This window comes from Macrotis lagotis, chromosome 2 (genome assembly GCF_037893015.1).
Source record: "Macrotis lagotis isolate mMagLag1 chromosome 2, bilby.v1.9.chrom.fasta, whole genome shotgun sequence".
NCBI classification, from domain to species: Eukaryota; Metazoa; Chordata; class Mammalia; order Peramelemorphia; family Peramelidae; genus Macrotis; species Macrotis lagotis.
In genome coordinates this window covers 213726881-213749790 of record NC_133659.1, presented here as the reverse complement: position 1 = coordinate 213749790, position 22910 = coordinate 213726881, and the positions used below count along the sequence as shown (strand labels likewise).

At 31.8% G+C, this 22910-nt stretch overlaps 1 protein-coding gene and 1 long non-coding RNA gene across 4 annotated transcripts in view; one reads left to right on the top strand and one right to left on the bottom strand.

The window, feature by feature from the left end:
- Positions 1-879, top strand: part of LOC141514160 (uncharacterized) — a 130415-nt gene extending 129536 nt beyond the window's left edge. Inside the window, exon 4 of the long non-coding RNA XR_012475961.1 lies at positions 651-879. This is a non-coding gene — a long non-coding RNA (uncharacterized LOC141514160). The remainder of the gene's footprint in view (positions 1-650) is intronic.
- Positions 1-22910, bottom strand: part of ABCA5 (ATP binding cassette subfamily A member 5) — a 137619-nt gene that overhangs the window by 5151 nt on the left and 109558 nt on the right. For all 3 annotated transcript variants that reach the window (XM_074224697.1, XM_074224698.1, XM_074224699.1), the window contains 14 exons: positions 22477-22590; positions 22097-22234; positions 21399-21473; positions 20456-20547; positions 20224-20350; positions 12057-12174; positions 11884-11975; positions 7569-7747; positions 7189-7264; positions 6945-7039; positions 5670-5789; positions 5178-5327; positions 1898-1977; positions 1302-1357 (listed from right to left, as the gene is read on the bottom strand). In XM_074224697.1, coding sequence (XP_074080798.1) covers positions 1302-1357; positions 1898-1977; positions 5178-5327; positions 5670-5789; positions 6945-7039; positions 7189-7264; positions 7569-7747; positions 11884-11975; positions 12057-12174; positions 20224-20350; positions 20456-20547; positions 21399-21473; positions 22097-22234; positions 22477-22590 — 1512 coding nt within the window. The remainder of the gene's footprint in view (positions 1-1301; positions 1358-1897; positions 1978-5177; positions 5328-5669; positions 5790-6944; positions 7040-7188; positions 7265-7568; positions 7748-11883; positions 11976-12056; positions 12175-20223; positions 20351-20455; positions 20548-21398; positions 21474-22096; positions 22235-22476; positions 22591-22910) is intronic.

The window sequence follows — 22910 nt, the reverse complement described above, 5'->3', positions numbered from 1 at the left end:
AGCCACACATGATCTCTGAATCAACTGCTAGTAAGAAATTTTCATATTTTTATACAATTTTGATGTAAATACAATATTGAAATTAGTCATAAAAATGTGAAGAATCCCACAACCAATACTAACCAGAGATCTAGAACCTCTGATACAAGTGTTCTGAAAATAGTTTCATAGGAATCTGTGTCTCTGTAACATAATCATCATTCTCAAACCCTTTTCCTCACCTATTATCTCCAGCAGCTTGTTGCATGGCACAATATACAAGATTTTGCCAGGGATATTATATATCATATAAGGAAACCAAAAAAAAATGTAGGGAAAACCACTCAGGAATAACAAAGTCCTGAAGTTGCTATGCTTTACCATAAATATATCATACTTGGGGTGATTCCTTTTCCCTTAAGAAAATCAAACTGATTCCATTTTCATTTTGTAATTAGATCCATTTTCTATCACCTCCAATGTGTTGTAAAATTACAATTGATTGTAAAATCATGTTTGTCTCTGAGTTAAATTCAGAAGTTCAGTTTCCTCCGAGCTAAACTGTCCCATAAATAAGCTTAATTCAAAGAAATATATAGTCTCTACATATCTTACTGACCATATGCAATTAAGGTAAATCTGTTTTCTCTCTAACATGTCTTTTAATGCAGGTGGGTGCCAGAAAGTCTGTTATCTCTGCAATATTGGCTGTCCTTCATGAAAGTCTGGACTGAAATTATTATGATTCTAACTGACTATGAAGATGGATATCACCAATGAGTTTTCCAAAACAACAAAATAAAAGGAGAGGTTGTTTCTGACTTTCATTTCTGACTTCTATTCAATCATATTATTTTCCATCATCCATGATATTTCAGACTTTGAAATCAATCATACTGTTTTGTGCATCCTGTTCTTTGTTCTCTTATATACTTTCCAAAACTAAGTAATGGTTAGTAACCACTACCTTATGATCTTTCAAAGGACTGAGGCATTGAGAGGTCCTTTCATTGATACCATACTAGGCTTACCAATAAGTTGAATGTCTTTGGAAGTTTGTGCCTCAATTTACCTTAATTTCAACCACAATTTCCCTCTTCAAAAAGTATGAGGCATGCAAGAGTAGTGGAACAGGCTAGTCTTAGGAACATAGGTCCAGAAATTCCATTTTGCTTTGATCTGCCATCCATAGGCTATTTTATGGCTCAGATGCCCCCCTACTTCCTATCTGTGGTACCACAAATAGAAATTTATCCTTTAAGAGACAGATTTGTACAATCATCATTTGCTTTACAATACAAAATTATTTGAGTTTATCATACCTGTTCCAGTGTTGCTTGAGAAAAGTTGTATTCCTCAATACTAAAAGTATGTTTAGCTATTAAAATTAATAAAAAAATGTTTTACTCATCAATATTTTCAAATAAAAGAGGTACATGTTTAATAGTACTAATTAATTTTTTTTGAAAATTAAGTCAATCAGAATCCACTAATACAAATTTTATGCATTTTAAATTAATAAATATATTAAGATAAATCACAGCATGCTTTCTACTGTGGCTGAGACAAGTGATAGCTGTCTGGTCCAATGCCATTGTTAATAGGCACAACAAACTATGTTAAACTCAAGATTCCTTCTATCAATTCTTTCTGTGATTAAGAGCAGAAAAGTAAAAAGACTAATGGCTGAACTAATCCAGCACACCAGTAGGTACAGGAAGAAAAGTTAGCTGTATCTTCAGTGAGGTACAGGATTACTAAGTGTTAGCACAGTGCAAAAAAACTTACACATGACTCTATTAGTGGTAGCATTTTGAATTCTGAGTTTCAAGCAAGAGAATTACAAATGATCTTGAGGAATATGTCACATTCATAAAATTGGGGACTATTTAGTAGGTGCTTTAGAAGTATTTCATACCTTCTTCTAGCTTAGAAAAAGACTGTGCAAGAGATTTAACATCTTCTTTAGGAATTTTATAAGCCAAAATAGAAGAAAAACTGAAAAATATAATGAATCATAAATTATAAAAGGCACCAAGTGATAATCTTTACATTCTATCAACTAATAAAAATAATTATTCATTCCTATATTCTGAAGGTAAAAATCAACATTATATGATTAAAAACCATAATTTTAGTATTTATAAGTATAAAATTTAACATTTATTTTCAATACCATCCAATAATTTTTGAAGTCTCTTTGAAATAGGTATTCATTTTATCAGCATATATCAAAACCCTTAATAGGCATTCTCCTATGAAATATGATAACCTCCTCAATATACTGGAGACTGTCCTCTAGGTCTTTTTATATTTCAAGGATACCACAGGGAGTAAGCATCTACTGACTGTTGCCCATAGTATATTAACTTACCCATCTCCTTTTTTGGATCTTACATTTCCTCAATGGTATCTCTAATATCATTTCTTAATACTATCACTGAAAATATACTTAACCTTATCTCCCATGTAATTCATAAGTGCTCTTTTAATTACTTTCAATTTTCCCTAGAGACTATGATATTCCAGATTTGCAATTATACAGCATGAACAAGAAAATATTTATACTGAAAGGATGAATCGTTGCACTGGGGAACAGTGCTCCTTAAAAGCAATATGCAATTTTCCAAATTCTATCTACCTTCTTCCAGTATACTTATTCAAATTCTGGATCTAACTCATGGTTCATTTGTAATGACTACCCCAAAAATGTATGTGCTGATATAGTAACTCACTGAATTAACTCTATGCCATAACCTGGATAATAGATATTTTACTGCATTTAGTTTTTCTCATATAGACTACTAGGCTGATTAGAAAATAACAAATTTTAATGAGATTCTGGGGTTTGATCCAATCAATTCAATGTATCTTATAAGGAATTCCTCTTAAACTTGTACCTTGTGCAAGACACTCTACATGACATCCTCTAACTTCTTTAGCAAACACTATCTCCTTGTTTTGTGCTTTGCTTAATGTTAATCCTGTCAAAGAAGAGTTATATCCATTGTTATATATTTGTCAAATAATATATGATCTCCAGCAATTTGGAAGTATTACTGAAAAGTTAACCAAACTGCATACCGTTTGACTCAAAGGTACTATTAATATATATATATATGTATATATATATACATATATATATATTTATATATATATACACATATATATATGTATATATGTATATATATATATATATATATATGCATTAAAGAGATAAAAGAAAAGATCCATGTACAAAAATATAGATAAGGCTTTTTTTTGTGATGGCAAAGAACTGAAAACTGAAGGGAAAATCCCATCAATTAGGGAAAGACTGAACAGATCATTGTATATGAATGTAATACTAATATGCTGTAAGAAATCATGAATTCTTTCAGAGAAACTTGTATGAACTGATGCAGATTAAAGTCGAAAAAAGAGAACAATTTATATAATAAAAACATTAAAAAACTTAAGAACTCAGATCAACACAATGACCAATCACAATTTCAGATAAAGCAGGATAAAATATGCCAGTCACCACCTGATAAATAATGGACGAAGGGTGCCATAGTCAATAAGGAAATTTACTTTAGTTGATTTTGCATTTTTGTTAGAAAATAACAGATTTTCTCCCCCTTTGTCCCCTCACCCTCCAAACCCCATGGAGGAAGGTGAGAGTTTTATTCACAGGAAAAGAAATTTAATTTTAAAAACTCTTGTAAGATCTTAACATATACATGAAAGATTTCTTGTTGGAAGAAGGCTTCTAAAACTTTCAGGTTATACTCAATAAATCAACCAAGCTTTTATTAAGACTTAACATATGCCATGCACAAAGAATGAAACAATTCTTACTTCCAGGAACGGGGGAAACTATGATAAATAAAAAGAGTAACAATAAAGAGAACACATAAAAATAACCAAAAACAAAAGCTTTGGGGAGGAGAAGCCTTACTGGAATGCAGATTTAGATCAGGAAAGGAAGGTTTCAGGTAGAAGAGGTGACTAAGTCTTGAAGGAAGATAGAGATTCAAATGAGTCAAAAGCTTTTTTGTGATTAAAAACAATAGTAGAATTTTGTGTTTTTTTTACTCCTTGGTAAATTATGTGACTGTAAAATTGTACTCAGGTAGAAAATCATTTGGAAAGCTTGCCTATATCTTCTCATTCTGTAATTAAGGATATCCTTGACACAAATTTAGATCATTCTTAAGTGATCCTTTAAAGTCAACCTTAAAAAGATGAGAAAGTAGGCACATGGTTCAGTAGTATTCTCTGGATTACCTTTCCATTATTTTTTTCTTTTTTGGAGGTACATTCTCATCCTTCAGATGTATATTAAATTAATTAATCTCCCAGTGAGCTCAATATTAGCTTAAACATCCAGCAAAAATTTTCTTCTTGTGTGTTTCATTGATTCAGTCAACCATTTCTTTATCTTTATATTTTGCCATTTCTACTTCTTGATCTAGTACTTCTGGGATGGTTACTCTTCCAGGAAAAAAAAGATAGACAAAGAAACACTGCCAAATTTGACTTAATTTACATCAATTTATTGTCATCCTTGAAGTTTTCTCTTCCATAACATTGCCTTTGACTGCCATATGCCTTTTTTTTTAGTTTTTGCAAGGCAATGGGGTTAAGTGACTTGCCCAAGGCCACAAAGCTAGGTAATTATTATGTGTCTGAGGCCGGATCTGAACTCAGGTACTCCTGACTCCAGGGCCGGTGCTCTACTCACTGTGCCACCTTAGCTGCCCCAGAAGATACATTTTTATTTTCTAATTAATTTTTCAAGAGATTATCAATATTGATGTGATTTTAGTTCTTCCAAATGGCTGGACCTGATTCTCAGAAAACAAAACTACAATGAATTCGAGCCTATATACCAATGGCAAAATCTTTAAAAACTCATAGTTCATACCACAATGAGGTTTCAGGGGAAGAATCTGTCTTGACTAGAAAAACATTCTGAACCACAACATTTTCACTTTTTTATGTTATGATTGAAAAAAAGTCATTTTTCTTGAACTTATACATTATCAAGTCAACAACAGAATCAAAATTAAGGTCATACTATTAGATTATACTGTTATTTCTAATATTTTAATTAGGTATATATATTTTCTTCAATAAATGAAAAGTCTTAAATTTCTCTATGGGAACAGATTGTCTATAATTATATTATTAAGAGATATTATTTAAGTGTTTACCTTTCCTGACGAATTGCATTTGGAAAAATATAGTGAATTTGTCTTTGAAGCTGTTCTACTTCTAGATTTTCCATCCAGTCCTTTAATTTAATTTCCAAAAAGTAGCCTCTGCCAAATTTACTCTTTAGGTGTTGTACAGTGCCAATGCATCTGCAGTAATAATGGGGAAAAAAAAAGAAAGAAACCTAAGTCATATAAATACAAAATGATGTTTTAATAGAAAATGTCATATTTAAACCCCAAACTATTTTAAAACACTTTTTTTAAAAAACCACTTTTTTTAATTATGACCAAAACTTTATGCCACATTTACTGTATATATAAATCAATTCTATATGAGCTATTATTTGGACCTAAATTACAACCTCAAGTTGAGTAAAAACTGTCTCCAAAATTAAAGGACAAAAAAGCAACATAGATCAACAGTATATTTATTACATGTTTTTGAAATCATGATATATATGAGATATTACGCTGACTACACACTTCTACCTTAACTGTCCAGATACCAAAATAGCTACTCGATCACAGACTGCTTCTGCTTCTTCCATATAATGTGTGGTCAAGATGGCAGCTCGCCTTTTGTTTTTAAATGCAGCTCGAATTGCTCGCCTATAAGAAATCCAAAAGGAGTTTTTGTAATTTTATATTTCTATGCCTTACCATACATACAATAAGTCTTTTGCAATAAACTTTTTAAGTCTTAGTTATATATTTGACTTGTAACAATTTGTCAAATATTATAGTTATGATTTCATTCCATGCAATTTTAACTGTTTTTTTTATTTTCCACTTTTATTCCAAACTTTTTAAAAAAGGAGTAAAGTGTTCATTTTTTAATATTATCTAGGTTAAGATGATAATTTTATAGCAATAATTTTTAAATTATAAATATTAAAACTAAGTTAAGTAGTTAATAGATAGCATATTGAAAGAGCACCAGACCTAGAGACAAGAAGACTTGAGTTCAAATCCAGCATTAGATACTTAGTACCTGTGTGCAAGTCACTTAACTTTTGCCTGTCTTAGATTCTTTATCTGTAAAATGAAGTTAATAATAGCATTTCCTCTTGGAATTGTTGTAAAGGTAAAATGAAATATTTGTAAAGTACTTTGAAAACCTTAAAGTGCTATAAAAATACTAGTTACTATTATTCATATAAAAGAAATGTGAAATTATCTAATATACTATGTATAAAAGAACAGAGAACAAGAGAATTAACTACTTAAAATTCCAAAAGACTACTTTTATACAAATTGAAATATACTATTATATACACATGTAATGTAAACAAATAAATATGCATTATAAAAATGATAAATCTTTAGAAATTAAAGTACAGAATGCTCTTTTCTAATTATACATACATATATTTTATATATAAAAATAAGCTCATATTTTAAGAAAAATGGCAAAACAAACATTAAAATTAATAGAATTTTTCAGTTTAATAAACTAAAATTAGGGTTTCCACATCTTTTTCCTTATGCCATCAGAGCATATCAGAGTTGGGAAGAACCTTAAAAGTCAAACTACTCTAACATCTTTATTTTACAGATGTAGAAATTAAGGTTCAAGGACATGAAATGACTACCCTTAGGAAATACCGTCCAGGTGTCCTATTTCCTCACCACTCTTTCCAATTGATGCCTAACTATAATTCAAAGGTATGAATACAAGTTTATTAATCAAGTAATTTGACATCTCTGTTTTAGTCAGAATATGAGAAAATTTAACACTCTTTGCTTCTCTTGTAGTATACTCACCACATATGTTGCTTAGCTTTAGGATCCATACCAGTGGATGGTTCATCTAACAAAGTAATCTGAGGAGTTCCAAGCATGCTTAGTGCAAAACACAACTAGAAACAAAGAAATAAATATAACTTAAGTATGAAATTCCACTACAATAACACAAAATACTATGCAAGCAATATATATGTGTGTACACACACACACACACACACACACACACACACACACACACACACTCATTTTCAAATAGGAATACCTTTCGTTTTATTCCAGCAGGCAATTTCTTTGTAGTTTTCTGGAGATGTTCTTTTAAATCAAGTGCACTTGTGATTCTGAAAATGGGCAACAAAAAATTAGTATTCATATAAAAACTAATAGGTAATATAAATGGTAGTCATTTTAGGAAGGAAATTAATTGGTGATCATTAAACAGAATCATCTCAACTTCTCATTTTGCTAAGAATATGGTTTCATAATTAAAATAATAATAATCTTTAAAATGTAAAGAAACAAGCAAAAATATAGGGTGTCTTTTTTTAAAGCTATTAACATTTTGTTAATCATCTTCACAAATAAATTACTCAGTTATACAAGTATACAGTAAGTGAATATATAGATTACAAAGAAAATTGTTACCTTTTTATGACTTCTTTCACATCACTTCTATTCATTCCTTTCACAGCCCCATATATTTCAAAGTGTTCTTGCAATGTAATTTCTGGCCAGAGTGGATTTGTTTGAGGACAATATCCTATATACTTAATGGAATCATCATCTTTAGTAGTCAGTTCTGGGGAATAATCTCCTAGAAGTACCTATTTAAATATAAATTAGCTTTTACTAAATATTGATGCATTGTGTTATTAATTTAATTTATAAAGTTAAATGTATTGCATTGTTATTAATTTAATTTATAAAATTATTTTTTTAATTTTTAATGTTTTTATTTTATTCATTTTAATTTCATTTAAATTTATTGTTTGATTGAATGCCTTATCGTCATCTGGGTTGAGAATTAATGAGAATTATATTACTTTTGGCTAAAGACTAATATAAATGATAATTTCTAAATCAAAGATGAGCAATCACCTCATCAGCAAAAGTTTCTTTTTTTATCTAAGACATTTCTCAATCTCCATAAACCTACCTCATCTTTCCCCTACTGCAACCTATTTAGGGGGTTCAACCAATGAAGGTTGCTTCTATAACATGACCCTGCTGTCCCCATCACTACAATGATTTGGAAGGCTAAACAAGGGAGATACCATAAGCGGAGGTAACTTCACACCACTGTACTAACAGCCAATTTATTCTAAAAGTGATCTACTACTGGTACAGAAGACTGACTTCACTGTCAGTAAATTTCTACCTCCAGTTTTATTAACTTCTGTGATTTAAAAGAATCTTCTGACTAGGCAAAAAATGCTTTTACTGTCCTTTACCTGCCAACTTTTCACATATTTTTTTTTTTACGCTTTTTCAAGGCAATGGGGTTAAGTGGCTTGCCCAAGGCCACATGGCTACATAAGTGTCTGAGGTTGAATTTGAACTCAGGTCCTCCTGACTCCAAGGCCGGTGCTCTATCCACTGCACCACTCAGCTGCCCCTATGCACCCCCTAGCCACCCCTCTGTACCACCTAGTCGCCCCTCTGTGCTACCTAGCCACCCCTCTATATTCTTATATAATTACATGTTTAAGTTCTATTTGGATACACCCCAAAGTTACCTCTATCTTTCCCTTATGCTTCCATTTCAATCTTCCTCTTTGTAACTCTCTTTCCATTGCTCAAAAACCAAAACAATACAAAACCTCCCTCTTCATCCTAAATTTCTTCCTGTTACTTTTTTTTTTTTATTTTTGGTCTCTTACATGGGGATCTTTGCACATTTTAGTCATTGAATAAATTTCTTCAACTGATTTAATTTATTGAATTAAAACTTCTGGCTCATGGAAATTTGATTTCAACTGAAAGTATCTCTTGCCTTAACACCATTCATCTTCAATGCCCTCCTCTTCTTCTAAATCACAACCAATAAAATCAAATTAAGATTTATTAAGTTTCTGTTATGTACTAGGCCCTGTGCTATTAGTTGCTAAGGAAAGAATGACAAAATAAAACAGACACTGCCCTTCATTCTATAATAGTAAACATCATGTACAAATGAATGCAGTATTTCACTGGGGGCACGGGCCTACCTCCCCAACCAGACACTCAAAAGTATAGAAATCCCATTGGTAACTACTAGCCCAGGCCTAAGCAACTCTGTGGATATTTATACTCAAATTATAGTTCACAAGTCTTCCATGGTGCACTCATATTTAATCATTAGGTAGTAGACATGTAGAAACACACATAAGAGAGTAAAAGAAAATTCAGAGGGCTGAGACGTGAAGAGCACTACTGATTGTTATTATATTAAAACATGTATATTTAAAACAAACAGAAAAATATAGAGTAGATTTGGAGTTCCTATGCAATTCTTTTATTTTCCTTTCCTTCATATATGGATGTTAATATTTGTTGGTAACTATCAAATTCTTTTAAAAAATAAACAAGGGGGGCAGTTAGGTGGCACAGCGGATAGAGCACCAACCCTGGAGTCAGGAGGACCTGAGTTCAAATCCATCCTCAGACACTTAATTAACCTAGCTGTGTGATCTTGGGCAAATCACTTAACTCCACTGTCTTGCAAAAACAAAAAACAAAATAAATAAATAAAAACCAAATAAAAACAATATAAGGTAGCAAATGTTACTTAAATAGTGGACACTGAAAGATAAAATAGAGCAAACAATACAATTCAATGATATAATATGAAATATTTTAGCAAAATTAAAATGAAAATTGCTTATTAGTGCATTAATTTTAAAGGTATAAGTAAAAAAACATAACAAAGAATAGAATAAATGAGAAATAGTTTGATTCATTAAACTCCATGAAAGTCATGACAAAATAAGAAATCAAGATTATTATTTTTCAAGAAGTCATAAAAGAAAACTTACCAAAAGGTAGGAGAAACAGAAAAAGCCCACCAGTCAGCACCTTAAATCTCAACTTTAACTCACTCTCAAATGCTACAGTCAAAATTCAAAGCTAACAGGATAAAGAAAAAAATATTGTATGCAACCAATAAAAAAAACCGTATCAACCACTGCCAGGATTACATACAACATATGCAACGTTGATTATAAAATAAAGGAAAGTCCAGAATATGATATACCTAACCCACAAAAGGCAAATAATTCTACTAAACAAAGTATAATCGTGTAGTTTTTTTTTAAAAAAAGAACCTTTAATGGAATAGATTATTTTTCATGCATTCCTATTGAGAAAACCAGAGTAGGGCAGAATTTTTGAAACGTAATTGTAAGAAACAGAAAAAGAATATATATATAAATAGACAGAAGTAATGATAGGCAATCTCAAAAACTTCGTTATCTGAATTAGGCAAAGGAAAGGTGAATGTACACATAGAATTTGGTCAGGAGATACATCAAAAGAAGCAGTGAATAAGTGAGAACAAGAAAAGAGAAAAGGAGACTTAAGAAACAGTGTTTGGAAGGAAACAGTCACAAGCAAAACAAACTTCAACATACAAAGGTCTGATGATAAAGGTAGGATTAAAAGGAAAGAGAAAAAAAATCAAAACCCAGGAAACTGAATCTGGATTGTTGGAAAAAAAAAAGGGGTGAACAATAGTATTAGATCACTTTTAATAGGAATGACTAGTGGTATTTTCATTTCATTCCCCCCCCCTTTTTTTCTTTGTAATAAGAGCTAGGTGGAAAAACAAGAAAAACTTTCAATATGATGAAGAAAAAAACTGCAAAAATACACTTAACTATACATGTGAATGGGAAAAAATATAAAATAGGAAGATGAATAAATGAATAATGAGCAAGATTAATAGAGTTAACAAAAAGCAGTTGGAGAAGCAACTTTTATGTCTCAGGTGAATTCAGAAGCACAGAAATAGCAACTACAATCTCAAAATAAACAGCAAAAATAAATAAGGTTAAAAGAAACCGGGAAATTAGATTGTAAAGACATCATAAATAACAAAACAATATCAATATAAAAAAAATCACTAGCAGCAGCAATATCTTCTTTTTCTTCTTCCCTTTTTTCTTTCCTCCTCCTTCCTCTTCAGAAAAAAATCTATTTGCTTATACTGCTTTTGTATGGTTTTTAATGTTTCTACTGTTAAACTTTATTAACTAATTCCATTATTTAAAGGACATTAGGTGCTCTTGAAGGGGAGATTCACATTTGGAGATCTCTTCAAATAAGACACAAAGATCCTGGTTTGGGAGGATACTGGGACCCTTAAAATGCCTCCCTGCATGTGTTTGATATCCAATCCTCATCCTTAAATTGAAGGCTACTCTGATGGCCTAGCCAGCAATTTTTGCAGATCCTGCCTTCTGATAATGAATTAGTATAAATAAATCCTTTTGAAGCTGTATCCTTCAGGGTTTGGTTCTCTAGTCAGACCCATGCCCCCACATCCACATGTCTATGTAATCAGAACTTAGAGAATGTTAATATACATATTAACCTAATTCTGTTTTGCTTTTTCAAACTCTGAAGGTTAACATTTGTCCCTTATTAGGACAACTCTGAAGGCTGACATATTTAATCTAATTATTATTTTTAAAGCCAAAACTCAATTAGGACCCCTCCTCATTACTAAGTGACTGATTTTTTCAAAGTTATATAGTTTGTCAGTGGTAAAAAAACAAAATCTATATCCCAAGCATTTGTATATTATGACAACTTTCACTAAATCTTATAGACAAATTATCAATTTTCACAATGATTTTTAAAAGAAAACTGGAATGAGATTTGAAATTAATGAAAAGTCTAAATATTAACCTGTCAGTATAAAAATTACTTCAGTAAAAAAATTAATTCATATTTATTCTATAATTAGAAATGTATACTATACCTGACCCGAAGTTGGTTCAATATCACCAACCAGCATATTAATAAGTGTGCTTTTCCCTGCACCATTTGGTCCCAACAATCCTAATATCTCTCCTAAAAATAAAAAAAAATTATTCATATATGAAATTAAGTAAAAATTGGAAGCCATTTTAGGAGACATAATTTAATACTAACCTTTCTTCACACAGAGAGAGACATGTTTAGTTGCTACTTTTTTTCTTTTTCTTATGAGAAGAAAATCTTTCTTCTCATCATATTCTTTATGCAAATTGATAACCAAAATAGCTGGTTTCTAGTAAAAGAAAAAAAAGAATGGGTTAAGAATTAGCTATGTACCACAAAACATGTCACTAATTGAATAAACCTCATGTGCATTCTTTCATTTTAAATAAAATCATAGAAAGCCCCAATCTCTAAGGAAGTCAAATAGACATTTGATCTGTCATTAAAATAGATCTGAAGAGATATCCTATGATTATAAATAAGCTAGAGCATATAGCCAGAATTGAACTGTGACAAAAAGCAGCATATAAAATAGCAGCACAAAATGTTTACCCAGAAAAAAATAAAATCTCATTATAAAGAGTAAAAATAATGTCTATTCAAAGAGTCTGCCTTCTAATAGAAAAAACAAGAAAAGCATAATTAAAGAGAATAAATAGAGTAATAAAATAGAAAGTTGTTTGAAAGAAGTTTCAGAAGCCCAGGAAAAGTTTCCTGTAGAAGGTGATACCAAAGCTATCTCTTGAAGGAAGAAAAGATCAATAAGGCTTGATTCTAGGCATGGAGAAAAACTAGTGCAAAGGCATTGAGATGGAGTTGGAAGATGGAGTATTGTTTATTAATAAGAGATGGAAAATTTGCTTGGCTATACTACAGAGTAACAGAGGGGAATAATGTTTGAGGTTAGAAAAACAGGGAGGAAAAAGGCTGTGAAGGGCTTTAAGAACTAAACAATTTATATTTAATCCCAGAGGTAACTGTAAGTCACTAGAGTTCCTCTTTAATTTGGAAATCATACTTAGGATAGAATCTACTAGATTTAAACATAATGAATATTATAATATGGAAAAGCATTTATTAAACAACAAGCTTTAATGTGCCAAGCTCTATGCTAAGCACTGGGGGAAGGGGAAATAGAAAAAGGTAGAGAGTCTTCTTTCTCAAGGAGATCATAACCTAATTGGTGGAGATATGTCATTAAAAAGTTCAGCTGTAGAGTGGGCAAGTCCTAAAAGAACAGTAATGCTGGGGCGGCTAGGTGGCGCAGTGGATAAAGCATTGGCCCTGGAGTCAGGAGTACCCAAGTTCAAATCCAGTCTCAGACACTAATAATTACCTAGTTGTGTGGCCTTGGGCAAGCTACTTAACCCCATTTGCCTTGCAAAAACCTAAAAAAAAAAACTTTCCCACTTTCTCCAAAAAAATAAATAAAAATAAAAGAACAGTAATGGAGCAGATGGCAATACCAGGCATAATTATGCCCAGAGACTGCTTGGGCACAAAGGTGGGACAAAATTGCAAGGCCTGGAGGAACTTGGAGGCAGGTGATAAGGTCTGGTGCTCCTCCTTCTGTCAACACAGAAAAAAGTTGGTGATTCCTAATCCTCTAAGTTGAGCATTCAAAAAGTCATGAAGGATTCCAGACAGTCCTTGACAGTAAGGAGGAGGAGGATAAGGGGAAGAAAATAGCAAGAAGAAAAGGAGGCCGTGGTGGGTAGATTTTTCCATCTCCCTGGTCACCCAGATGGGTTCTGTTAAACTGAAAAATGTCATGTTTTATATACGATTAGTCTTATGATAGTCTTAACAACACTTTCTGCAAGATCTGATGCCAAGTAAAGTAGATTAAAATTTACACAATGAAAACAGTAACTAGGGATCAATGTGGTAAGCAATCATGACTCCAGGGGGCTGATGGTGCTTCCCACCTCTTGACTGAGAGATGATGGACCTTAAAGGGGAAGAATGGAGACACAGTTTCAGATATGACAAATATGTTAAGTTTGTTTTACAGGATTCTCCTTATTTATTACAAAGGAGAACTTTGGGGGGGGGGGGTAAGAGTTAAAAGGAAATTAACATCAATGAAACATTAAAAAAGTCCATATATAGAAAAGAACAGAACAAGTTTATAAGGGGATGGAGACAAACAGGACAATGTTGGTACTAACAATGTTTAATATACATATATATATATATATATATAAATATATATATATATATATTTAAAAATCAAACTACATAAGTTCAAAATCACATGTATATATTTTATGAAAATGTTTTATATATATTAAAATATACATTTTAAAGCATTTAAGTTAATATAAAATCACATACTACTCAACTTCAGAGAGAGAGAGAGAGAAACACTTTAGCCCATGGATAGATACTTCAGTGTGCTTACTATATATACTTGGGTCTGTTTTATACAGCAGTACTACATGAAGTAGTCACAAGTATGAAATGAGTACATGTTTTGGAATAATCAAGAAACTTGATGGTACTTTGAACCAGCCTGTTCTCTAATTTCAAAATCTATACTAATAAAGTTGTTCTTTAAAAGCCTGGGCTATGTTGACACATCCTTTTTTCACCAGTCTAAATAAATATCTTATTAATATTGATTTTAGTAATATAAGCTGTGAATGCTTTTGTATAAAGTCTGTAAGCAGATGAATATATTTGGGAAAGTCATTGGTTTTCTCATCTTTTGGTAGCAGATATGTGATGCCTTCTGCTAAGAAAGGGAGGTCAAGATTGTGCCCAAAAAGAAACTAACCAAGTACTTTGCTGTAATTCATGTGCCACTTTGACATGTTTGGGTTAATAATTAACTATCTTATTTATCCCTGCAAGCTCTTCTGTTTTGGAGAAAACCCTAGAGCTTCAATCACCTCCTTAGTCACCACTATGCCATTCATCATGTAATGGTACGCAAGTGCTCTGTTTTTTTCATTTGACCTTATTTGAATTTCTGAAAAGTTCTTATTACAAGAATAATCATAAATTTTCCATACTCTACCTTTTCAAGAATACTCCTTTTTATTTTCTTGCTTCTCAAATCTCTACATTCAAATTTTTAGTAGGATTTGAATTGTTTTTGTTCTTTGTTGCTATTTGTGTCTTTGTATTAACTTAAGTTTTTTTAATTTGACTTTTGCTTTCAAATACCAATTAAAACATAAAGCCTATATCAGATTGCTTTTGGGAGGGGAGAAGAGAGGGAAAAGAAGGAGAGAGAAAAATTGTAAAACTCAAAACCTTGCCAAAAAAGTAATTGGTTAAAAACTACCATTGTATGTAGGTGAGAAAACAAATAAAATATTTATATCAAATACCAATTAAAGGAATGAAGAATTTCTGACAAAATTTTATTTTCCAGCATCTATGCTAATTCTATTAATAATCTAGTGAACTGAGGGGCAGCGAGGTGGCACAGTGCACCAGCCCTGGAGTCAGGAGTACCTGAGTTCAAATCTGACTTCAGGCAATTAATAATTACCTAGCTGTGATCTTGGGCAAATCACTTAACCCCATTGCCTTGCAAAAACAAACAAACAAAAAAATCTATTGAATGAATCAGAGAAAAGGCATTTATTAAATGCTTACAAGGTGCAAAAGCATTGTATTAATAATTTGAGACATAAAAACCCTGTACTCAAGGAATTCCCACTCTACAAAGGAAGGAGTCATATGTATGAAAAATTTCATTAGCAAGTCAGGTGAAAAGGCTTGGTGGTCATTAGGGTGCTGGCAAGGCATCTTATCTCAAATAATTTTCACTGATAAAACTCTCATTTGCTTCTTATAACTGTACAATCTGATAGTGACAAAGGCTTGAGACTAACAACTTTGTTTTCTAAGTCTTCAGTAGCCACTGAGAGGAAGGAACTGAAATAGCATGGATATAGTCAAAAGGCTGAATATTTACAAGGGTAGGGGCAGCTAGGTGGCGCAGTGGATAAAGCACCGGCCCTGGAGTCAGGAGTACCTGGGTTCAAATCCGATCTCAGACACTTAATAATTACCTAGCTGTGTGGCCTTGGGCAAGCCACTTAACCCCATTTGCCTTGCAAAAAATAAATAAACACACACACACACACACACATATATTTACAAGCTTGCTCACTGGTAACCAAATTGGGGAAGGGTTGATTGAGGAAGGAAAAGTGTGTTGGGGGTACTGCTATCCCTGGGTGTTTTGGTCTTATCTTCTAATTACTAATCTGATAATTGGTCAGTGCTTGGTGCTGATTCTTTTTGATGATGGTTATGGGGACTAGTGGTCAGAGAGGATGAAAATTCCCAGAATTCTAGTTCTTGGGGGCCGTCTCCAAAGTGGTCCAAGGGAAGATAGCTGTCAAGTAACAGTGATGTTTTACCCCCTTGGTACACACCAACTCCCATCTCTCATTCAGGATGCATGGCTGCTTCAGGTAGGTTGGCTTACCTGCCCCATTGGTGGCAGGGTGTTATGGAGTTCAAGCTTTCTACTTTGCACAACATCTGGATATTGATGCAGTTTCCCAACTCCTTTCTATTGGTCTTCAAAAGTTCTCTTAGTAGCTACTATAGTGGTGGTATGCCTGTGCTTAGGAATATTTGTTAATACTTTCACTTTTTCTCCTAGTTTGTTTTCTAACCATGGCAACAACTTACATATATATATATATATATATATATAATATATATAAAACATCTATCTATATATTATATGTATAATAATAGATAGATATAGCTATTTTGATATTTTGATAAAGATATATCTATATATACACACACTCTGTTGAATATAGGCTCTAAAACATTTTTACACTTTCTGTCAAAGATTATGTGTGAAATGCTTTGTAAATCTTAAAGTACAATATAAATGTTAGCCTTGTGATGATGAGGAAGATGATGATGATGGAGAATGCATTAATGGCTAAAATAAATGTCAGCTTTTAAAATTGTTGATTTCATATTATTCTATTTGGATTAATATTGCCAAACTCAAAAAGGACCTTTCAAAATTCTAGTCTTAAGGACACCCATTTCATGAGGCATCAACAATGTCTTTGTTGTGTTTTATTAGTTAAAATTTTTGGAGTTTGTATTTTCAACTTTTTCCTATTCAAATTTTAGTACTACTTCTGTTTCAGGATCTACAAAAAGTAACTTAGTCTGAAGGATGAAATTATTTCTTAAAATTGGCCTATAGTAGTTGACAATACACATTGTTGAGTAACTTGAAAATTAGGGGATTAGGGCACAAGAGGAAATCATTGCCAATCACTAGTAAAGTATAAGACCAAACTTTTAGGATGAGTACTAGCTTTTAATCAAAGTGTTCATGTCTTCAACTTATTTTACAGATAGGGTGAAGCACAGAGAAAAATTGACAAAAGTTTGAAGCAGGCCTGTCTTGTGAGTGTGCAGTTAGTGATTCTCTACTTAAAGGGTCGATTTATCACATTCAGAGTTTGGTGTTACTGGTGGCTGAGTCAGAGAGATATATCTAAGAAGAAACAAGCAGTCTTGTTATCTCTCAAATAAAGAACCAAGAGTGGAGACATCTTGATAAGCCCTTAGAACAAAACAGATCTTGATCTCACTGGCATTTCCTGACTATCTCTTGTTCTTATTCTGGCTCAAAGTGGATCTATTAGATGAGTGTTTGCCTCAATTTCCTCATTTATAAAATGGGGAGAATAATAACACCAACTTCCCTAGGGCTGTTATAAAGATAAAATAAATTAATGTTTGTCAAATGATTTGCAAATCTTCATGTGCTATAAAATTGCTAGCTATTATTATTATTAGCTTTTATAAACATATGCTTTTATACTAATACAGTATTACACTAATATTAAAATAAACCAAAATACTCTATAAAACACACCAAAATATTATAAGCTCAATAAAAATGTAAATTTTAATAAAACTAAAAGATGAATTCATAAATGACAGTTGATTTCATAAATGACAAAAATTTTGCTATCTATAAAATTATATAAAATATATTAAAGCATTAAAAATATCTTAAAGTATATTGCTTTTTTCACTTTAAAACTCTTGCTTTTTAACATTTCAGATATGTCCACCAAAATGTCTATTACAAAGGATCACAGATTTTGAGGAGAAAACCACGTAGTCCAATTTTCTAATTTTACATAGGAGGAAACTTAGGACCAAAGAGTTTAAATGGCTTTGCCTAAAATCACTTAGGACCTGCCCAAAGTAACAAGTATAAGAGGTGGTATGTAACATGAGGAACTCTGATTGTTAAGCCAATCTTCTTTTCAAGTGAAAGAAATGCATCATTGCCATCACTTACTAAGTCATGATACTCATTTCATTTACCACTTCCATCAAACAAGCAAAGTTTTTTGTTGATATTTAACTAACAAATTTCATCTTACAAACACTGTTGAGTATAGGTCCTGAAACATTTTTACACTTTCTGTCAAATCAGAAAATATTGCATTATATAAAATTTCAGAGGAAATTATATTTAAATTTCTAACAATACATATATTAGAGTTTTAATGGATGACATAATTTTCAGAGGAAAAAAGTTTTTTAAACGTTTTCTTTATTATCTAATGATAATATGGAAACCATGATAATCTCAAAAAACAGTGGAAAAAAGAATTTGGCATGGGAGGCAGGCAGACTTCAGACACATATTGACTGTATAACACTGGCAAATTGCTAACTTTTTAGTGCTCTAAGTCATTCTCTAAGAATATAAACTACAGAAAAAGTATTGATTTGCATTCTGATAAGAGATTCCCACTAGATGAAAAAGAAGTGCCAATTCTGCCATTTTCCTGTTGTTTATATGCACTTATCTTCAACCTAAGGTTTCTTTGTAGGAATTTTTAAAAAGCCATTTGTGTACTTTATAAGGATAAACTTAGTTAAAACAAGATGATTATAAATTATAAGTCTACATAATAAGACCTATGCTAAACTGAAACACTTTGCAATTCACTGAATTGCAAATATCCACGGGTGCCACATAAAGTAAATTGTAGAATACTTATATTTTCTTCAAAATATTTTATGTACCAAAAATCGGGGCTATCAGAACATGTTCTAAAGAGTCACAATTCTCCCAAATATCGCCCAAATGGAACTGGGAAATATCTGACAAAATAAAAACAAAGTAAAACATAGATAATACTAATTTTTTTTAATTAGTAGGAATAGCTTAAGGATTCCTATATATGGTTTAGTGATCTGTTTCTAAAAATAGAGTTTGTTGGCCTTGTATTTCCAGGATGATCAATCCTTAAAAATTTTATTAAGCTATTATTTATCTGAAAAGTTTGTCAATCATAAAGCTGTTTTTATCATTATAATTATAATACTTCATATTTCTAGCATTTTTGAAGTTTACAAAATAATTTCCTAATAACCCTTTGGAGTAAGCAGTATACATAAAAAATAAATGGATATTTTATAGATAAGGAAATTGAAGATCTGAAATTTGTTACTTGCCTGAATCACAAAAGTATAAAAGGAAGTAAAGGAAGTAGAACCTGAATTTTAGGTGTCTTTCTTATGCAACACACTGCTAAGTATGTTGACCATACTGTCCAATCTATAAATGCTTAGATAATTAAAACATTTTTGGTCCCCAGGCAACCCCACATAGCAATAGTTCAGGCCCTAATTGGCTCACAGTGAATGTAGATAGCAATTGTTTCTTCTTTGGCTAGAAACCTGAGGGTTTTCCTTCCCAGATTGATTTTTTTTTTTCCCCTCTGCAAAAGAAGCCATTCTTGACTGCTATTCTTTTTTACCTGCTATGATCACTGTATGGGAGTTGCCTCAGTCAAATAGAGACTAGCTAACGACCTTAGTTTAAAAAGGTCAAGTCTTCCATTGAGTCTAGAGGCATCTCCATTCAAGCTGATCCTTATCTGACCACTGGACTCTGAATGCTCCAAAGGAGAAAGTGAGCCTGGTGACTTTGCAAAGCTCTCCTTCATTTAAATCTAAGTCACTTGTATGTCATGGCATTACCTCCCTGATGCAGAACAAAAGACAAACAACAGCTTGGATAATGAGTGCTTTTTTTTTAATGTAAATATTATTTATCTCCCTAAATCTCCTCCATTCCCAGTACAACCAGTAGAATGTCCTTAGGTCTGTGAAGATAGGAAAGGTTTTATATTTTGGGGTGTGTGTGTGTGTGTGTGTGTGTGTGTGTGTGTGTGTGTATACACAGTCCTTGGCACTAAATAAGTGTGTTTGTTAATTATTATTCTCACAGCAAACCCAACAGGGATTAGTACTAATATCCTGGTAGCATTCCTCCAACCAGTAAAACTTAAAAAGACAAGGTTACCTCTTCACAACACTGGCAAGTCATCATTTCTTTAACTTTTAGTCTTTCACCTTTAACATCATCATCTTCATTTTCATTGTCTTGTACTTCCAGAAACTTTCTATTTTTGAGTTTACTTGAAAAGGTTCTACATGTATATAAAGGAACCAGAAATTAATATATTAGGACTTTCCCAAGTTAGTACCAAAAATTTCAATCTAATAATTAGTTTATTCTTTAAACTTTTACTGACCTGAAGAATGGATCTTTTCTTATTGATCTGCCTCCATATTTCTTCTCAAAATATTGTAATAGGAAAATCCACAACACACACTGCAAATAAGGCTAAAACAAATAAACAAATTCTAAGAATTTAAACATTTTAATCATCTCCATGTACTACTGCATATACTAAGCATTACATATACCATGTAATATGAAATAAAATGCAAATAAGTCTAGTTCCTTCTCAAGTCAAAGAACTATTCACACAACATTTTTGAATTCTTGCATGATTAAAAATAGAAGTAATATTAATTAAAAAGGAACTAAATAATTTACAACATGGGGACAGCTAGGTGGTACATCTGCCTGCAATGAGAAGGATCTGAGTTCAAATGTGACCTCAGACACTTAATAATTACCTAGCTGTGTGATCTTAGGTAAGTCACTTGACCCCGCTGTCTTGCAAAAACATAAAGAAAGAAAGAAAGAAAGAGAGAAAAAAAAGAAAGAAAGAAAGAAAGAAATGTGTGTGTGATAATTAGACATAGAAATAATTCAATATAATGAATTGAAAGTAAAGGTGAGTTTTCTCTTAGCCTATAAAAAATCAGAGGTTGTGATCAAAAGGCATTAATGTCATTACATGGAGAATAAACAAACATTATCAAGACCCAAAATCACCTTTCTCAGGAGTAATTTGCATCCTCAGATTTTTTTTTTTTGAAACGAGAAATTTAGCAAAAATGCTTTGGTCAATGAAATTTATGTAGGAAATCAAAGCATCACATCCAAGTTTGACTTCGTTTTGATAACCAGATACTTCCAAGTAGTTCAACTATCAAACTGTCATCTTTCATAGACACTAATTTATTTGGGAGTGAAGGAATCAAATAATACTTTAAAACACATGGCTATAAGTCAAAAGTGGGCCCAAAATAACATATAACTATTAAGAATTAAATGTATCTTACCGATAAAACAGCTATTAAAAGCCTGTCCCATGGATTATAACTGTTTTCATTTTTTTGTATATTTTTCCAAGATATCTAACAAAAAAATTAAATCATCAAAAATGGGCTTCACAAGAGAAAAAATTATGATTAAAATTAAAGACACTTCTTTCAAATAATAAACATTCCTGTTCTAGCACCAACTAGCTCTTATGGTTTCAATTACACACACACACACACACACACACACACACACACACACACACACACGTGTTTTCCTGCTGTATTTCCACAAAGTTGTCTTCCTGAGATGATCTAAATCCCTGTAACGCTTCCCAAAACATTTCTGTCAATTAAAGACAAGGAAGGTACATACTAATTAGAGAAAGAACTACTAAGTGATTAATATATCACTGATCCTCCTAACATAAAACCCATTATTATTATTATTATTTTTTCTAAGCATGACCCAATCTTTTTAGGTACTTTTTCTTTAAAAGGACTAATAAATTTCCCTCTTTCCTAAAAGTCTTATGTTTTATTTCCTACCATTCAATTCTGAATATTCTAACATTTAGTCCTAACTTTATATTTTAAAAAATATTTAAAGTGATGTTCCTTCCTTCTTTCTTCTTATAATATTTACACACACACACACACACACACACATATATATATACACACACAAACACACACACACAGATAAATAATAAACTTACCTTTATAAAACTGATTAGGCACCCTAAAAGTGGGTATATTGGATTGATTATGCAGAGGGTATAATGAAGGACAGCTGTCACTGTGTGATATCTCATAAAGAAAGTTATTTCAGTGACTGCAATGGAAACCAAGGCCGTCTAAAATAATTGAGAAAATAAATAGAAATTTCCTTAGATATTTCAACAACTATATTCTCTTCTCATTCTTAATAGAACTACTAATAAACAGGTGTAACAAATGACTCAAAAAGTGACTATCACCACAGCACATATTTTACTTTTTTTTGAAGATTTGAAAACTTTAAATTACTTTTAGGAGAAGAAACATGAGAAAACTGAGAATTAACAGATTTTGTAAGGCAAAGTAAAATACAACTTACCACTGAGTAGATAAATGACCAAAACTCTTTAGTATTTAAAACTTTTCTGAAGGTGAAAGATGCAACATAGGTAAAAAGAATAACAGATGGTACATAACCAATAAGGCAAAAAACCTGCAGGAAAAAAGAGAAGGGCATACTTCATGTTAAAAAAAATAAATAGCCAGAAAAAAATGTATGTGCAATAGAGAATACCACAGGCATATTTTAGGAGAGAAAAAAAAAATCTACTCTTTAACTGTGAGGCTTGAATTCCCAAGAAATAAGAATAATACCAATTCTTTAAGATGGAATTGTCACCTTTCTCCTTATCTATTACACAACTAGGTTTTGAGTTTTTAAGACAGTATTAAGTTATCAATTTCATTCTCTAATCACTATCATTAGTCTACTTTTCCTCTATCCTATGAAGTCTATAGCTTCTCGATAGGACT